This window comes from Dromaius novaehollandiae, chromosome 1 (genome assembly GCF_036370855.1).
Source record: "Dromaius novaehollandiae isolate bDroNov1 chromosome 1, bDroNov1.hap1, whole genome shotgun sequence".
In the NCBI taxonomy this organism is placed as follows: Eukaryota; Metazoa; Chordata; class Aves; order Casuariiformes; family Dromaiidae; genus Dromaius; species Dromaius novaehollandiae.
Window position 1 is genome coordinate 211,283,896 of NC_088098.1, and position 19,530 is coordinate 211,303,425.

Sequence of the window (19,530 nt, forward strand, 5' to 3'; positions counted from 1 at the left end):
AACCACCTAGGACCAATTTCAAGTTAGCATAATAGTCTCTAAAGGTGAAGTTGTAAAAGATCCTGAAGACGAGGAAAACCAGTAGTGATGAAATAGAACAAAACTTACACAAACCGAAAGGAAGAAAGAGATTCTGAAGTAACTAAAAACCAACACAAGAAAGAAACAGATGAAATCTTTGTAAAATAAGAAGATTAATAAGAAAGAAAAGATAACACTTTTAAAGTAGATAGCTGGAAATAAATGAGCTGCTGAAGTCACATTATGTATGAAATGACATCACTCTAAAAGAACTAATGCAACAGAAGTGTCTGTAAAATCTGTTGCTTAAAAACTAAAGAAAAAAGAAAATAATCCCCCAAACCTATATCTTTGGTATAGAATAAATTTATATTTCAAATAATTCCCCAAACCTATGTCTTTGGTATAGAATACATTTGTATTTCAAATTACGTGAAAAATTAAGAACTGAAAAAGAAAAGAGAGGGAGAAAATGAAGAAAGACTGAAATGTGATTTGCAAATAATTTCAACATTTCCCCTTCTTTAAAGACAATTATCCCTAGGCTCCCCTCTGCCAACTCAGATGCTTACTCCACAAGTTCACACACCTTCCAATATAGTGAGAATCAAACATGCAATTAATCATTTTCCATTTTACTGCCAAAGACATAAAATTAGAAACTATTTCTGCAGTATCACTTCAGTTATAAAATTATTATTCCTATTACTGCTGAAGAACTATTAAAAGGCCAGTTCACAAAACCATTCATAACTTATATATTGCTAAAAGTTTCAGTTTTCTCAAAAAGCTGTCACGTAATGTGACAGGCAATATCAGTTTAGTGAACTCCAAAATAGGGAAAAACAATGAGAAGAAATTGTATCCCACACTTAACAGTAAAATTAGCAGCTGCAAAAATAACAGCTGTTGCAGAAATAAAATCAACTCTTTACTCATATTCCCAGTGAGACTAACTTATTACTTTGTGATTATGATTACCTTAATGAAAACAGGAAAAAGAGGAAATTACTATACTTTAATTAAGAAATTGCCAAAAAAGCAATTTACTTTCTCCAGTGTGAGTTTTTAACAGGTATACTATTTTCTCTGTATATATAAATAAGAGTTAACAGAAAAAAAACTGTACATGAACCAAGAAAAACTGAGCAGGATCTGAAATAACGGAAGCTCAAAGAAACAAGTACAAACAAAGCCCAAACAAAACATAACTTTATGTTAGCACATTTAAAATGAAAACAGGAAAAGACATGTTTTAAAAGGAAATCGTATTTGCCTGTACAACTTCCTATAGCTGACACTGAGTCAATTTCAGGGAAGAATATACTGTTTAAGGAAAATTAAAGCTTGTTGAGAGAAACAAGAGCTAAATACAACTGTATCATAGAAAAAGTACTTAAACAGAAACATTTATGAAAATGGGAATCAAGCAAGCTCAGGACAGCGCGAGGAAACAGCAAATGCAGTCTAACAGACTGGGACGGCTGCCTTACACACATAGCCAAAATCGTAACTTTAACATGACAAAAGCTTTTAGAAATGCTAACACAGTTAAAGTTTTAATGAATCATCACAAAAACCATTAAGAAAATAAATCAAAGCCATAACTTGTTTCATGCATAATAAGTTTTGGTTATTTAGTCTAAGCATAAAAAATTTTTCCAAAATTATGCTTTTTGCAAAACATAATATTCAGTATTGGATGAGTTCATTGTGCAACTCTGCTGGGACTGTGTTCTTTAAATTTTACAGAGGAATTAAAATACAACTTTTTGTGTTTCTTAAGAGCATCCTACTAACACTTGACTTTAAAGGAACATTTGTAATCCCCAGTGTTTCTTCAGCTGTGGCAAGTGAAAGAAAATATCTTGCTCTACGGGTTGAGCCATTGCCTGTATATGCAGGCAGAGTCACTGGGGGACTACAGTTAATCTATGCAGTGGAGCGGAAGTTGCAGTGAGGACAGCTCAGGCAAACAGAAAGGAAATGCTGTGATAAGAGAAAGTCATTTAAATGCAGATCAGGAGATTTTTAAACCGTTCTTTTCACTTGAAACTTTTTAAAATTATTTTTCACTTGAGATAAAGACAGCTTAATGTGTGCAAAGAAATTCTAAAGCTGAAACTTGGTTTCAGTGTAAAAATGTGTAAAAACTGTAAAAATAAAAGCAGTATATTCTAAAGATTATACAGTAGCTAGAGGCAAACAAGCTATAGCTAAAGTATTGTAGATGACCAGACAAGTGTGATACTATCTTGGGAACTGCTGCACTTGTCCTGAGGGTACCAAAGTGGTATTCTCTGGATGAAAAGAATGTAAAACAACAAAGGCCTCCAACAACACCTAACCATACACATTAACTGCTGACATAACCTGGAACACTCAAGGATTAGGTTAAGCACCAGAGTTTTAGTTTTGAGTGTGTAATTTGTTGCATTACATAAGGCTGAGTATTGCAGCCACATAATAGTGTTAAAGAACTTAATTTATACAGAAACCTTTGCAACAAACAAGGAAAGAATTTGTTGCTCAGTGAGCTTCTGCACTTCTGTTGAGGCAAAATTTGCTAAAATTATTGGAAGGAGAAATAGTTACGATAGCGCTGCCTGCAATCTGACTAACTTCACTGCAACGGACACTGCATGGACAAGCAAGAGAGGAGGCATAAGTCTTTCTTAAGATCTAGTGAATAGAGTAACAAATTCACATTCCAACAGTAAATGAATATCTGTTCTAACTAGCTGTCCAAAAGAAGACTCAAGGGCAAAGACATGACATTTATTCAGCCAGAGAAAGCAGGCTACTGTTCTTTCACTTGGTTAAAAGAATAAATCAGTAAATAAGGAAAACAGCACAGATGGGGATGCCACTGTAAAAAGAGGTGGAAAAAAAGAAAAGTAGCCTTTGCTATTGACACCTGAATGAGACAGGAGTCCTCGTCTGCTGCACGGGAGAACTTCAGTGCATTATTAACCATTATGAATAAATTAGGATCTGAAATAAAAACTCCAGAGTGCAATCTTGTCTGACGCTGTTAAGGAAAAGCAAAAGCTCTAAGACAAGAAAAAAAGCAATTTCTTGCACAAATATATGCATATCTGTGTGTGTATATGCATGTATGTACACATATACAGAATTGCACATTTGTCGACAAACACACAGGCTGAAAAATGCTGGACGTATGCTAGACAGTGTGCAGTGAAAGTATTGCTACGTGCTTTCCCTGTCCTTATCCCTCTCCCTAAGCCATTGGCCACTCAGGCAGGAGCCTCAGCAAATGGGCCTCTGGTCAAATCCCATATGGGCATTCCTAGATTATGTTATATTCCTAAATACACGTGCATGAAATGTAACCTTAGTATCTTGCATTCTTTGGCAATTAGATACAGTGGCTTCTAGATAATGAAAGCCAACTGCTGTAAATTGATGCAACTTTATCCAAGTCATCAAAGCGACATTGATTTTCAACAGCTGAGAAAAAAGGCCCTTAACATGAGAACATTTCAAAATATAGATGAGATCCATACAGACATGAATAAATACAATTATTTATTCTTCCCAAATATTTTGTATCTACCTTATTTCTGCAGTAGTTAGAAAGGTTAAACATTTGAATCGGAAATATATGTGATAACTGTACCAAAATAAGAGATAAGTGTTTACCTTCATGATGCAGGGACAGGGAGTGAAACGGAAGAAAGAGCTAAAAAATATCCATGAATTTGTTCAGGGTGAGCGATTTGTTGACAGTGATCCCTGGATTTTTACTCTGATATTTTAAAAGCAGGTGATTTCATGCATCAATAGGTCAGATGAGTGTACGAGAAAAGGACAATGCTTTTGTAAAAGCTGATGCAGTTCATCAAAGCTGGATCTGTTACAATACATTCTCTGAGTTCCCAGATTCAGGAACAAAAGAACGGAAAAGTGAATTTATTACCATCACTGCCACGAGATGCTTTATAATTGTAGGTACAGTTCTCCACTAACTTCCACAGCTGACGTCTGCAAAGAAAGACACTGCTTATCACAATCTCTCTCTGTCTGAGATGCTCTTTCCACCAGGCTCAGAGCTCCTCACCATTCGCAGTGTCACTAAGCAAGCAGCTAATAGCTAATTCAAGAGGGCAGAAAGCCGAAATTCTCTCACTGAAACAACTTTTTGACCTCTGCATTATCAGCTGGTCTCATCAGACTGTAATTGATGAACATTTTCCCCATATGCGAACTGTTAGAATAGGAAGTTAATTGGTTCTCTTGAAAGATGGGAAGCATGTGAAACTTCTGACTGGTTCAAGGGTTTTTCAGGGACTGAGGAGCTATTCCTTATGGAGGAATAGCTGCAGGGATACTGCAATGCAGCACAGCACAGTTTACAGGCCACTGACACAGAATAATTTGCAAAAATCTTAGGACTAAATTCTACCCCTTTCACAGTGCTGCAATGGGAAGGACTAAGAGCATTTGAGAATAAAATGTAAAGCAAAGCTTTTTAGCAGTTCCATTATGGAGTTCAGTTTTCTGCCCCCTCCCAGCCCCCCCAACCCATGACTTTTAGGATGAATTGTCTCTATTTCAGATGAAGTTCTTCTTCCTTTCAAAATGCGCTTCAGTTTCACTGACTAAATACTTTTTCTTAATTCCTTCCAAACTGGGCTGCAGTTTATCATTGCTGCCATTAAAATCAAAATAGGTACTTCCTAAAAGCCTAGAAGGGTAAAAAATATTTCCCTGTGCAGTATATATTCCCATTTTAATTTCCAATTAATTGTTTAGTAAGGACACACTGCTCCACGCTTCTAAGATTATTCCCCAGGGTCAAGCTTTTATTTTGCAGAATAAAAGTGCCTACTCACTAGCTCTATGTTTGTACAATGTTTTAAAAGAGATCTGAAAGAGCTGCTAAGCATGGAGGAGAGCAAAAATGCTTCTAAGAATATTAAAAATTGGAGAGCAAAGCTACTTATAAGTGATCGGTTCCTCTTCTAGTTTTGTTCTAAGTGGTTTTGGTCCTTAAATTTTCTTCAATTTCATTTAAACTGTGTGCAGGAGATGCGAGCAGCATGTGAATACACCGAAGTTGTCTTTTTGAAGCCCACAGGATAGTTAATGTACTTAAAACTAGACACACATATAAGCCTCCATATGAACTAAAGTGACAATGATCATTACAGATCATGATGCTCAGCACTACTTGACCTCTGTTTACACAATACATAAGATACAGTACACAGGTTATTTTCAGATTTTAAAATGAAAGTAAGGAATGTCTCAAAAAAATCAGTTATAGCTCTTGTTCTTAGAGACATACTCTCACTGTCAAGCTCTGATTTTTTAATGTCTATGATACCTTTCTCTCTTGCTCTTGATTTCCATGTGTTTTTTCACAGAATTTGTATTTCTATTTGGACTTTCATACCTCTTTTATCTCTTATTCTGTTTCTCAAAGAGATGAGGGAAAAAAAGGTGATGTACTTGAGGAAAACAGGGATTAAAGAGCAGAAGAGCTAGGGAAAGAGAATTGTTCTAGATTCTTTATTCTATCCCTTGTACTTCCATTCAGCTCTCCTTCTCATGCAAATCACCATTTGTATCCTCCCTTCTCCCTTTGTTCATTGTATCTGTGCTCTTTCACAGATTTTCCTCCTATTTCCAACACCACTTTTGTCCAAGAGATAGGCAAAGCGGTTTAGATAAACACCATCAGCAACCGCAACTCTGCCAGCATTCAGACAGCTTTGTGGTGCTATTATATTTTGTTTTTCCTAGCCTCTGCATTTGTTTATTCCAGACAAGATGGGAAACCAAAGTGCCACAATATCCGGAGGAAAAGCTATTCAAGTTGAAGGCAAGCCCTAGATTTTTTGCAGGAGTTGCCATTCTCATGAGATTTGCTGCCAGGTCTATGTACATAAATGTGAGGGGAGTTCATATGAGGCTCAGATAAACTTTTGACTGTTTAAGGCAAGGGAAGGAAGATTTAAACTTTGAAAGCTGTTTCTATAGTATTCACCTCATCTTGTTCCCACAGTGAAGTAGCTTAGTCAGTTTGGAGACATTATATTATTACAAAGGTAAGTAAGTATGTTGTAATTTTTTCCTTAGTACATAAACACTAAATTATTTCAACATAATTTTTTTGCACTAAAATTTTTAATTGCTAATCATCAGCTGGCTTTTAAAATTGACTTGCACTTATATCATAGTCACTTAATATCCAAAATATCAATAGCTAAAGTTCTTGCTGAACGTTTGAGTTTGCAGCAAGATGCAAATGCTTAATAAGCTGGGAAAACAGGTATCAGCTAACATTTGCAGTGGCTATTACTGGATCTCCTTAAAACCCTGAGGCTGTAGTAACAACTTAGAGCTTTCAAGGTGAAAATGGAAAAATCAAGCCACATGTCTACTTTGCTTATGCACTTTACTGGTTTTAGAAGCATTTTAAAGTAATTCCAGTATATGCTTTACGATAAGATAGGATGAATAAGGAATCAAATAAAAATTACATAGAAAGGAGAAAAAGAGTTATGCAGGATCTTTAGAATAAGTTAAATATTTATGCCAATACAGCTAAAATATGTTTGTCTTTCCGTGTGATCGATAAATTCTTAAATAATTCTTTGTCAAGGTTATTTAAAGAGCTCTTTTAAATCCGTTTCAGGTTTCTTTGCTGTAGGGTTTTTTTCTTAAAAGTGAAATATTTCATTTTATATCTGTGTCTACACAGTTCGCATTAATCAGCGTCTCAGAATAAAATAATATTCTTCAGCAGTAAGACATGACAGGCTGGGCGATTACTGAGTGCCTCAGGTGGTATGAGAAGGTATGGGACTCAAGCTCCCTTCACCACCTGAACGAATTCAATCATTTCCTATAAAAACACCAAGATTAGGGCCCTGTTCTTTACTCAGCCCCACTTTCTTCTGTGTGCTGAATGATTTGGGTGAAATAATAGAAAACTGGCTGTGTTTGAGTGACAACAAGCTGCACAGTCTGGACTAGTCTGCCCTAAACATGGCTCTTGGTGAATGGAGCAGCATTATAGGAAGAAAGGAATAAATAGGCAATATATTATTTGATGGATTTAATAAGCAGCATTTGAATTGAATATTTGCCAAAACTGAAATTGATGAGTACAGAGCCAGTAAAATATAGGGGGAAAGTACATCAACTGCAAATTTGATATATAAAAGGAAAAACTGTCAAGCAATGTATACTCTGTGCATTAACAATGGCATGGAACAACTCTGAAATGCTGTTGATTGCTATAAGTACTCAGACACCATGGTGATAATTGCAGTATAAAATCCCTAGATGGCAAATGAGACTACCACAACTAGTGGGAACATGTTTTTATTCAGAATCCACTGTGGCTGGCTATCTGTAATGAAATTGCTTTTCAATAATTTTTCTTTGAAATAACTCTGGTTATTCCTTATGCATTTTTATATAAAGATGTTCCACTTATTTAACAAAATATAAACACTTCTACAATTTCCTTTGTTCTCATCTGCACATTTCTTAGTGTGGTCTAATCTATTCTGCTTGGTGACTCAAGTGCAGATAAGCACATAAATGGGTGCATGATCCAGATCTGAAGCACAACTATAAGTCTGGCTAAACTTTTTTTCTCTTTCTGTTTCTCTTTTTCTATCACCAGGATTCAGAGAACCAAAAGTATCATAAGTATCATGTGGCATAAACTCTGGCAGTACTAATTCATCTCACTAGTGTCTCTGAAAAAAATGACCAGCAGAACCTACTACTAAAACTGCACTGTTTCACCTGAGACCTACCTGTGCTCTAGGCAGGTACAAGTAGGTAGAATCAACAACTTGTGTTGAGAGGTCATAGTAGTACTTCTAAATTTAGCTACTTCAGTGTTTACTGAAACTGATAAAATGATGCCAGCAAGTCTTCACAGACACCTGTAGGGGCAGAATTCACCTGGAGAAAGGTTCACAGTAACAACTGCTGTGAAGGGAAATGATCTCTAGTTCCCATCAGAAAGTTCATGCTAGGAAAACACATAACTTGTGGACAATGAGATGGAGCTCTGTCACTTAACTCTGGACTGGTAAGATCAATCAGTGTCTACTTCTCTCCACTGAAATGCAGCCCAACTGACTAGTTGAAACCCTAGAAAACTAAATATTAGACATCAAAACTGGGCGAGATAAATCCCACCCTAAATGTCTGATATTTTGCTAAATTTCCTGTTGACAGTTTTATTTACTATGTTTCTCTTGTAAATACTTGCTATCCAGGGCTAATTCTCCTGGAGCTACAAGGACCCAGTCACCCAATAGTAATAATGAGGGGCTGCATGCATTTACCAGGAAGAGATTATCTTTGTTTAATTCTGATCATGGCTCTCCTGGACATCCTCAGATCTTCCTGGCATTACTGTTCATTGTTAACTTCTTTTTTGCACTATCTATCTCCAGGAAAAGAGAAAAGAAAAGAATATGGAATAAACAATAATGAAAATAAAATTGTAAACTATGTATTGATTACTGTCTTATTATATGCACATTTAAAGACAGTTCTTACAGTTGCATTAAACACTTCCAAAAGCAAAAGTTACAATAAAAATATAGCCACTTTTGGGGGATAAAACTGTCACTTGAATTTTCCTTCTGGATGACTTCTGATGATAGCTGGGAAAGGCACTAGCTACAGCAGCCTCATCCTTTTAAATGGGTGGCTTTAAAGCACTTATCTTTTGCCTTATGTCCTTAAGTTTATTATTTTACTTACCCTCCGGCTGGTATTGTGCTATGATTGTTACCGTCTGCCCTGCTCCTTTTAGCGCAGCTGCAGCCTGCTCGTGGGTAGCACCTCGAAGATCAATACCATTCACCTACAGGAGAAATGCAAACAACAACAGATCTGAGTAGCTTAACATTAGGCAGAAAGACAGATCCCTTCTGTTTAATATCTGACGGACACAAAAGCCAGTTTGCCCAGGTGCCGAAGTCAAGCCACAAACTCAAAAGGCTGGCCACGAGAATTTGCACTAATATAGCACACCATAGTTTGTGCATGCATATCTGTGCATATTCTTCTGCAACCACTGTTTTGGGGTTTTCTGCTCAACTGAGTTTACATCTGTGATAGTCTCTTCATCCATCAATTTAATTTTAAATATAAGGTTTAAAACTTGAATTCTGTGCTGTGCTCGAAGGTCACTGAAGAACACTGCAGGCAAGGAAGCCAGGTCTTCCAGCCAGACTCTGCAAGGCCAGTTTGTAGCTCCAGGGGAACTTGGAGATACATGGAGTGTCTCTGGCAAAAACAGCTGGTCCCAGAGCAGAAACTCCATCTACCATCCTGTTTTCATGCCATCCCTTCTCCTATTGACTAGATAGATCCTCCTATCCTGCTATGGAGTTGCTAGCAGGTGCAGCTTAGCCACCTCTAGCAGTTAGATGTAAGTTCCTCTGATTCCTGAATGATGGTTTTGTGCTGCATAAGTAGTGGAAGCTGGACATAGCAGAATGAAGCAGGAATCCACCCATAAGAGTTGTGGGCAGTTTCAAAGCTCTCTTGGTTTGCAGATTTGGTGTGAAATGTTTTGTCAGCAGCATCCCGAGGAAGAGGCACAATGGGTGTTACTATGTATGACAACGAGACAGAGGGAAAGAAGCCCAGAAAGGAAAGCTGGACAGAAATTCTTCAAGAAAACATTTTTGATGATAAAATCCTAATTAAACTAAGTCAAAACTTTCTCAAGGTCCATGAGTTAGTTTTGGCAAAGATCCCTCTAACAAGCCCCCGTTACTCTGTCCCTGCTTCCCCAGCAATTGTCCATAAACATGCTCACATCCCACTCCGTGAGGAAGACCCAGGATCAAATCCCTTCTCTGCCTAATTTAAAGAATTTAGCACCTCATTCAGGTTTTGTTGTCAGAGATATTGCTATTTCACCTATAGAATTATTAACTGCTGCAGTAATATGAATATTTCTCTCCAAGGGGAATGTTACTGAAGTATGTGTGATCTTTTTTTCTTTTCCTCTTTGCTTCTAAAGATTTCCATTCCATAATGTTTTATGAAGAACAGGAAATTTCTGAAATGTAAACAGCTCCAGCAGGACAGAAATCCATTTCCTATTGCTCCAGAAAAAAAAAGAAAAAATATAGAAAAAAGAAAAAAAGAAAAAAAAAAGAGAATGCGACACCACAGATTTCACAGGCAAACAAGACAGAGCATGGGTCCCAAAATCTCAACATTAGCAACTGTTTCTGTGTTTATTTTTATGCGATACTAACATAAAATGGCTAAGCATATATTGAAAATATGGATTTTATTTTATTTAACTTTTAAAAACTTTTTAACGCTTCACAAAAACAAAATGGATTTCACAGAACTTTACAAATAATGGTGATGAGATCTAGTACAAATAGATTTATTTTGATTATTTTGAATTACATTTAGAAGCTGACACATTTTAACTTGCTGTCATTCATTAAATCTTAGAGAACACGATATTTTGGGAGCACACATTAATTATTGTATGACAAAATCTAGTCCTTACTAAGGTGTGAATCCAATATTTAAATTATCATGCTCAGAAAAAAAAAATTTTTTTGATAGTAATAACATACAACACAGGAAATCCCATAGTTTCTGATCCAGAGGATCGCACTATGCTATAGTACTTCTGACTGTATACTGGAACATAATTGTCTAGCTGAGATTTCACATATCTGAAAACATGATTCCATAAGAATCCAAGTTTTCCTTATAGGTCTGTCTGGAAAAATATCTTTCCTCAAATTCTTTTGTTCCCTTAATGGCAATGGAGGAAAAAAAAATTCCTAAACAACCCATCTTTTTTCCCCTCAAAAACTTTTTTAAGTTACACATTTGATGACTGCTTAATATTTCCACCCATCTTCTTCACAAAAATCAGCTCTCCTGTTCTAATAAAAAATAAGTCTGAAATTCAGCTGGCTATATTATTTTAATATCATTCTAAGTTATAGATGGTCTAAGATTTTTCTGAAGCATGGTTTATACAGTGGCTTATCTTCAGATTCAGAAAGGAAACACAGAACTTTCAAAAGAGAAGAATATAATCTATTGAAAACTGACCTTGCTCATATCCCCAGGCAAACAAGACCAATTATACAACCACAGTAATGACATGACTGAAAAGGTGAATTATAAGTTATGTTGCAGAACAACAGCTGGATTTCTTTGAGTTATTTTGCCCATATGTGTATTCCACAGTAGATGTGTGTGAACACTGGCCACTTGAAATCAGAAATTGTTTGCTAGTAATGCCTGCTTGATCCATGCACGTATCCTAGACACTTTTGGGCAGCATATGTAGGGCATAAGCACAGCACCAAGCCAGCATGCTTGACCACTTTTTCACAAGGATATGCACCTCAGAGGACAGGAGAGAGGAGAGTTGGTAGAGTATATACAGGGATGAGGCATTTTAAAGAGCATTAAAGTAGCTGCTACAAGGTGGGCACCTTGCAGTAGAAGTTCAGGCTGGAATATTACCACACCTAAGGAAACATTCAAAGCAGATGTCTGTGCCAGAATATAATGCTTCATGGAGACGTAGGTATGGATGCCCGTATTGTTACAATGATACAGACAATCTAAAGGTAAGCCATGACTATTATTCAGTGTTCTGGTACTGCCATGTATTGGTGTTTCTGGATCATATATGCTCACAGGTATATTCTGAAAATTTCTGCAATGTTTCTGTCATCTGAAGTGTGCAAAATTCATATTTTTCTCACAATTTTTATTTAGACTGTGTAGAGAGAAGTGAATACCGTGATTAACAGGTAAAACTCAAATGCCCCTGAAAAGAAATTCTGAGCATAGCCCAAATGAATGATAAACTTCATAATTTGTCTAACACAAGAGTTCTCAGTTCTCCAGTTTTCCTGTTTGAAAGCCACAGATGTAAGGAAGGTGGAATCTTTGCACATAATGAGTCAAGAGTTCAAATACATTTATCAAAGCTGTGTACAAGAACCTCAAGTTCTGTGGATGGCAAGACTAACACAGACCCCTGCAAAAAACTCACTTAAATTCAGTCTAGGAAAATAGTATTATAGAGGGCAATAATGAAGTGCATTCTAAAAGAGCAAAAGGAGGGAATCACAGTTTTCAGTTCTATAAAGTCTAATATATTGTAATGTCTGACACTGATATTACCCACAGATGAATGTGGTATCAATTAGAACTTAGTTTAAAACCTCTGTAGAGAATACAGACTTCCTGAACGGAGAGACTATTATGAAAGGAAGAGCTGTTGTGGCCCTATCCTTATTCAGTGAGGACACTAAGACACTTAATGCTGTATTGCCATGGGGCATAGGTATATCTGTAGTATAATTACTTGTTAGCATGGTAGTCACAGCTTTGGCATTCTGGAGGACCGAAGCAGAGTCTTGAACTTTAGGCAGCACAGTGGCTATATCATGCCATATAGAAAACCTTAACCGGGACTCAGGGTCTTTGGAGAAGAGAACTTTGAAGCCAAATCACCTTTCCTTTAATAAAAAGCTTGCTATTTCTCTCAGTGTTTCTCTCTCTATACATACAATCCTTGAGAAAGGAAGAAGCAATAGGATGAACTGAAAGCATAAAGAAAGACTTCTGAATTCCTCAGCTCCTGGTCTGGGGAGAAGGATATGGATGAAGTCATCTGGTCAATATTAGGAGGTCCAGGAAAAACATTTAAAAATCAGTATTTTTAGACTTAAGCTTAAAGACTGTAGACTTTAGGAAAATACAAGCCTCTCTTAAGCAATATAAGAATATATATTGGTGGTCTTATTATAAGAGTTGTGTTAATAGAACGCAAAATTTTAAAAATCATTAATAAGTCATAATAATCTCTCTGAAGCTAAAAGGAGAGGATGTACAAAAGAATAAAGGAACTACATTCTTATTCTCTTTCTGCTCTGAAAAACAATTGTTCTATCTATATGTTATCTAATAACCAATAAAGCATTAGAGATATACAGAGAAGATAGTAATTCCACCAAAGTTAAGTTAAACATTTTTCTCTTTTCCTCAGAATAACAAGAAGCCACTGAAACGGCAACTGACTGCTTCCTGCCCTTTGCATGCTTATTGTGGAGGAAATGATTGTCTAAGCTGCAGACACCAATACACCATAATGACTGAAATTCTCTGAAATCAAGTGCAGAGCCCTGTTAATATGTAGGCTAGGATGGTCACTTTATGAAGAATTTCAGGTCTGAATAGCTGAAATCAGAACAGCAAGAGCAAAAAATGTCAGAAAGAAAACAGCACATCAGTTCTATCTTCTGTACTTTTACCAAATGATAAACAAGCTAGACAAATCAGATTAAGTAAGCCTGAACAGGTAACAGTTCACCGGGTCTGATTTTACACTGATTGCCAAAATAGTGATTTTGCTCTTGTAGATACACAGCTGCAGAAGTCAAGCAATTGTTGCCAAATAGGTAGACAGGAGTTTTTTTACATGCTGTTTTGCACACCAGTGCCTGGGAGAGGATCTCAGTACTGAATATTAGATATTAAGGTTAGACAGGGCCTTCATATCAGTTAGTCTGACTTCCTTCAGAACAAGAACTGGAGAAGCTAACTCGTTTCCGCCCTGAGCAGTATTCTTTCCCAATATTTAAAAGCAAATATAATTAAGTCCTACACCTTCTAGTTGAAAAACAGCATATTGATATACAGACATTCAATCTTCATGAAAGAAAACATTAATTTACACATTCTAATCAAATTCTTACCCTCAGGCCAAAAAGAACAAGAGTTTTTCTTCTGACAGCATAAAGGGGTAAAACAAATAATACTCTTTCCTGCCTCTTCCACCAAAACAATATTTTAATTGCAACAATTGTGTATGCTGATATTTTAGCCTGACATGATTTCATTGCAAATAGTTAAATCTGCTTCCAGTTACTGCTTTCAATGCATTTACTGTGTTTGTGTTAAGAATACTCAGTAAAAGAAACAAAAATACAAGAAGTTGCATGTGTGTGTAGGAAAGTTTAACACACACCAAAGGTATGATTTTATTCTATTAAATGGGCTGGATTCCTTTAAGAAGCATTATATAATAAGCAGAGCAGCATTGTTGTTCTGAGCTTGACTGCACAATCTTGATGCCCTAGCCGAGAATGAATTTGACTGCACAATTTCTGATGCCTAATTCCAAAATGAATTTGACATAATGGAAATAAGAAAAGCCTGAAGCTTATACAGCTGTCTGTCTCTTCTGTACACTGTACAAAAAAGTGGTTAGAAAGCTTACAAACAAAGGCAAGTGTTATAACAAAAGATTGTAGTTAAAAACTACAGACAAAACTAAACTGAGACACAGAAAAAGATGTAACTATAGGTCATAGTAATTTTAATAATTGCCCTTGACTTCATTGATTCAAACTAAAGTACTATTAACTTCACATGGAATCATAATCTAAATAAAAGATACATTTTGGATAAAACATACTCTTTTCAAATTGGAAGAGTTATATTCTCTTTAAAATATTTAATTGAGTAGCCCACATTAGCACAAATTTGCTCAGTTCTGAACTGTGCCAGTTAAAGACTTACTACAGTGTTTTCTCATGTTACATTAGCTTGAGCATGATTCATATCTAGGTCATTCAAATAGAGTGGAGGTTAGCAGAATAATCTGCTGTATTAAAGCCACCTTATTTTATGTTTGCACAGCAATTAAATGAACACTTCGGATCTCTTGTTGAGTTGTAAAGGAAAGGAAAAACAATTCCTTTCTTTGGAGAGGAAGCATAGAAGATTGTTTTTCATTTCTTCTTTGAACTCTCGGTAACATTGCACAGGGATTTTACAGAGTAAATTAAATGGCAAAGAAATGAGACTCCTGTACCATGGAACAACACAGCAGATTTCTCAAACAGCGGCTGAATTCTTTTGTTTGTTAAACTCATAAAATAAGAGCTTGTGGAGTCTGAAAAACAGACAGAAGCTTGAGTAGAAAAGGTAACTCTTACAGACAGACTTCCCATTGCTTGCATTAAGCAAAGACATGAAGAACCCTACTCATCTGCCTTAACTTTGCAGGCCCTATTAAGTTTTCCTAAGAGCAATAGAAAAGGGATGAGAGGGAAGCTGAACCATGTTCTCTGGTGGTCCTCATTTGTCATTAGGAAGCAAACATACACCATCATCTCTTGGGTGATGGGAACATGCTCTTCCAGTGAGATACGGAACACTGGAAAAATACATATTAGAGATGACCTTCACCATGAGGTGATTGCCCTGAACATATCTAGGGGAGACTTTTCTCATCAGGAGGTGGTGTAACAGTTCCACACAAAGGCCCACACAACTACGGCAGTTGATATATACCAGTGAAAAGTAAAAGAATTCTAAGAAACTCATGCATGTTGCCAAATTACAGCTCTTTGCTGAGCATGAATGTGTTTCAGCTTTGACAGGACATCATTTTGTAAGCTGATGCCAATAGAGCTAGCTGGAGGCTGAACATCTGTAAGAATTGCAACTGGCTGCATTAGAGGAGAGCAATGCTGGGCTAAGTGCACTCAGCACCATGGACAGCTCACACAAAAACCCAAGCGCTGGCACTGATGTGAGAGATGTCACTCCCATTAAAAAAAAAAAAAAAAAATGTTACTATACAAGCGTTTTGCCTTACTAGTGAAGAAAATGTTTAGAAATAAAAAGAAAGGAGAAATACACAGGGAAGGAAGAGTCTTCGCTCTCCAACTTACGTTCTTTTAAATTCTCAGGCTCCCACTTACAGCTTTTCTCTCACTTTTCTCACTTCTCCTGATCTTTTCTGGACCTGCATTTTCTTCTGATCAGTTAAAACTGTTTAGTTTAGACTACACTGGTTATCTCATCCTGAACTCCACTGAAAACATAATATTGTGTCATGTCTGCTCTTCTCCATGCCCAGTATCCTCTTTCTCTCTTTATGGGCTAACAATTTTAATGACCTTTTCAATTTTCCTCATCTTGCTACCTTAGAGTTATGGCTTTTGCCTCCAGAAAGCTGGTCTTTATGCTCTGATGAACTCAGCCTTTTAAAAGCAAATTCATCTCTCTCTGAAAAACAAGAAACACTGTGGTGGTACAAGCTACGTGATTTAGTAAGCCTTTTCCTAACAGAAAGTGTAAAGAGGAAGATGAGCCATCTGAAAGAGGTATCAAAGCACTGCTACATCTTTGAAGCAATAAGAAAATTAATATTATATTAGGGAAGTGGTGTCTTGCACACATTTCCTTTTATAGTAGGGCAATTCCTACTAACAAGCTTTATGATTCACCAGAACACATGAATCATTTCAAATGGTACCTGTTAAGCCTATAACCATATTCAAAGATTTTTTATTAACCAAAACTGTACAAGAAATTCTTCTTATAGTAAAGCTGCTTTCCACATGAATGTAGCATTTGTGAATGATGCCAGATTGGCAGACTTTGAGACTGAAGTAATTTAAGTAATGTTCACTCCAATGATAACCTTAAGAGCTATTTCTTCTCACTTCCATTAGAATTCCTCAGAACTTGTTTAAACTGGGTTTGAAATAAATTCTGGCTTTTGCAAAGGACACATAGGCTCAGTGGAGCCTGAATGGACATGAAACTTATTTCATTCAGGTCACTAAATAGCTACCAGCTAATTCTGTTACTAACCTGGGCTGGAAGTCATCCATCAGCTTACAAGGTGGTCAATGGCATTTTATCTCATTGCGAATGCCAAAGTTTAGACAGGGGCACATATATGGCCTTTTCATATTAGGACAGCTGCTATTACTAATGACAAATATCATATATGACTATTGTGCTAGGTAATAGCACAGGCCAATATATATTAACTAATTTTGAAATAAGTACAGATATTGGCTTTTTCATCAACATTATACATTAACCCCTCATTAATCAACTATAACACTGAATAAGTAAGAATCCTCATTTGTGTTAAAATGGAGAACTCATCATAAGCACTTAAATTCAAACCTAGCTGCTGCTTTTCTACCTTCCCTCCTCCTGCCTGGTCACTCAAGCGCCCTCGTCTTTCTGCCATCACCTATCTAATGCATCTCACTACAGTGTCATTTTTTCAATCAAAGGCTGCTTTGACACATTCACTCTCCTCTGCAATTTCTTCTGTCTTCAGACTTCCTATTCCAAGCTGACACCAAATTGCCCCTCCTCCCTCCTACAGCTTTTACTTTTTATATGACTATTACTTCCACTCTCTTTCCTGCCTCCTCTGAATTAATCATCTTTCTCCCTACTTCTATTTTCAGCACTTGGATTTCCCTGTCTCCTGCGCTCATCCTGGGACATTTAGGCATTTCCCTATCATACCTTGGTTTCTGCCAAGCCAAGTTGTTAAAGCAATTTTTTTCTTCCAGTATACAGATATAGCTACATTATCATTGATCAGTTTTGTTCGTGATGCTTCAGTGTTCCTAGCTTACATTAGAATTTCAAAGGATGATATAAACAGAAATAATTACTGCAACTCTCCTGCTTCTGAAATGAAGTAAAGATTTCCATTTTAACAAATACCTTACAAGTTGAAGATGATGAAAACTGTACTTCAAGCTGGAGCCAGCGAGCTGGCTGAAGCAGCTACTCAGGAACTGAAATACAAAGGTGAATCCAATTTAGAGGTTGCTTAGAAACAGAAAGGCACTGGTGACTTGTGTGACCCCAAGCAGTGAGACACTGGCAAATTTAAGAACTGAAATCCATACCCTGATCGCTACTTGACAGTCTTATATACGTTCACAGAATATGGTAATGTGACCTGTGAAAAGCCGTAACACTGAGGTGGCCATTGGCTTGTGTCACTGCACATCTGTACTGAATTCAGTCCCGTGACTATGAGGAAACCTATCAATGCTTGTCTACCTAATGGAAATGTTCAGTTTTAGATGAAGTGTTAAATGTTCATGTTTTCCTATTAGAACAGCTGGAATCACAACATTCACAGTTAATTTGTGGCTCTATAGATTAGGATTATGCGACATACATACTCTGAATAGTTGATGTTCCACAGTCTGAAATGACACGTGTAAGAGCCAGTTGTTAATGTCTCAAACATTGTCGCAAGACCAGCTTCTGTAAGCCAGTTCTGCATGGCATGGCAGCCTGTGAAGGAGGCGTGCAGAAAACCATGGCACGGGGCTGCCCCTGCCCGGGAGAAGCTTCTGGAACCCGGCGCAGCTGGGCAATGTGGGGGGAGGGGGGGAGGTGTCCCGCTTCCTGATTGGCCCTGAGGTTGCAACGTTGTGGGCAGAGACCACCAGAGACCCCGGGAAGCCCCTGGGCCGTTTCTGGAAGGTTCCAGGAGGGTGGGCTGTGCATGGCACAACCACAAACACCAGCATGTGCCCAGTGTTAAGGAAGCTATCGAACTGAAACTGTCTAGAGGCAGCCACTTAGTGCAACTTCTATAAAACTTGCTTAGCATGAGCAGCTACATTTGCGGAAGCCTTAGGATGCACTCAGATAACATGAGGAACTTTCTTTCACATAGTTCGGTAAGAAAAGGCCCCAGAGCTGGTTCAAGCTGGGGAGATAAGGGAGTTACAAGCAGTCTGCATTCCTGTGTCTCACACTCCGCAAGGGAGGATGTCAAGACTTTGAAATAAGGCCTGTGCAGGGCATCAGGACCTCGAGGGACAAAACCTCCTCCCATTGCTGGGGCAGTGTTAGTTGTTGTGCTCTGGAATTACCTCCTCCTCTTCAGGACCTTGAGAGACAACAGCAGGACCCAACAAGGAGCGAAGACACATCCGTCAGCATAAACCACAACAGTAAAGCTAAGGAAAGAAACAGCCTGCCTAGGGACAGCGATGAGACCCAATACGGAGCAGGAGACCCCAGACTTGAATATTACTATTCCAAGGGTGGTGACTATCTCTTCCTCTGTCTTTCACTCCTTTTCTCTTTTTGTTTCTTCTCATAAACATTTCAATAGAACCCACTGCCGACCATTTACGCTTTCCAGGTTCAGGTTGCCTCCAAGTTAATGTTGTTTCTAAGTTCATGTTAATGAATAAAGCAGGTAACCGATCCTTTGGCATCCTTTTACCTTAATTTAGCCCAAGGGAATCATGAAACCTGGATCTCTATGACCCTGGGTCCTAACAGCATATCTTTTAAAACCAATGAAAAGGAAATGACCCCTTTTATTCTGTATTTTTGCCTTTGCTACTGCTGTTGGCCTAGAGGGCTTGCTTGTTCAGGAAAAGGGTATATCTAGCTGCTTCTTTCAAAAACATCTCTAACATCTCCTTCATCATATTACTGCAGATATCCCTCAAATACCCTATTTCATGGATGGCCAAATTCTATTATTATGCAGCTCAAGTCATATGATCATTTTTTAAATCACTCAAGAACCCCAAACTTACTGGTCAATAGAGCAGAATAATGCCTGGAGTCTAGTTAGTCTAAGTACAACACAAAACTCCATCCTAAGGCAAATTTGTGAATGAACGGAGC

At 37.4% G+C, this 19,530-nt stretch overlaps 1 protein-coding gene across 7 annotated transcripts in view; it reads right to left on the reverse strand.

Moving 5' to 3' along the window:
• Positions 1-19,530, reverse strand: part of DLG2 (discs large MAGUK scaffold protein 2) — a 999,439-nt gene that overhangs the window by 207,275 nt on the left and 772,634 nt on the right. For all 7 annotated transcript variants that reach the window (XM_064505171.1, XM_064505176.1, XM_064505174.1 and 4 more), the window contains one exon: positions 8,785-8,887. In XM_064505171.1, coding sequence (XP_064361241.1) covers positions 8,785-8,887 — 103 coding nt within the window. The remainder of the gene's footprint in view (positions 1-8,784; positions 8,888-19,530) is intronic.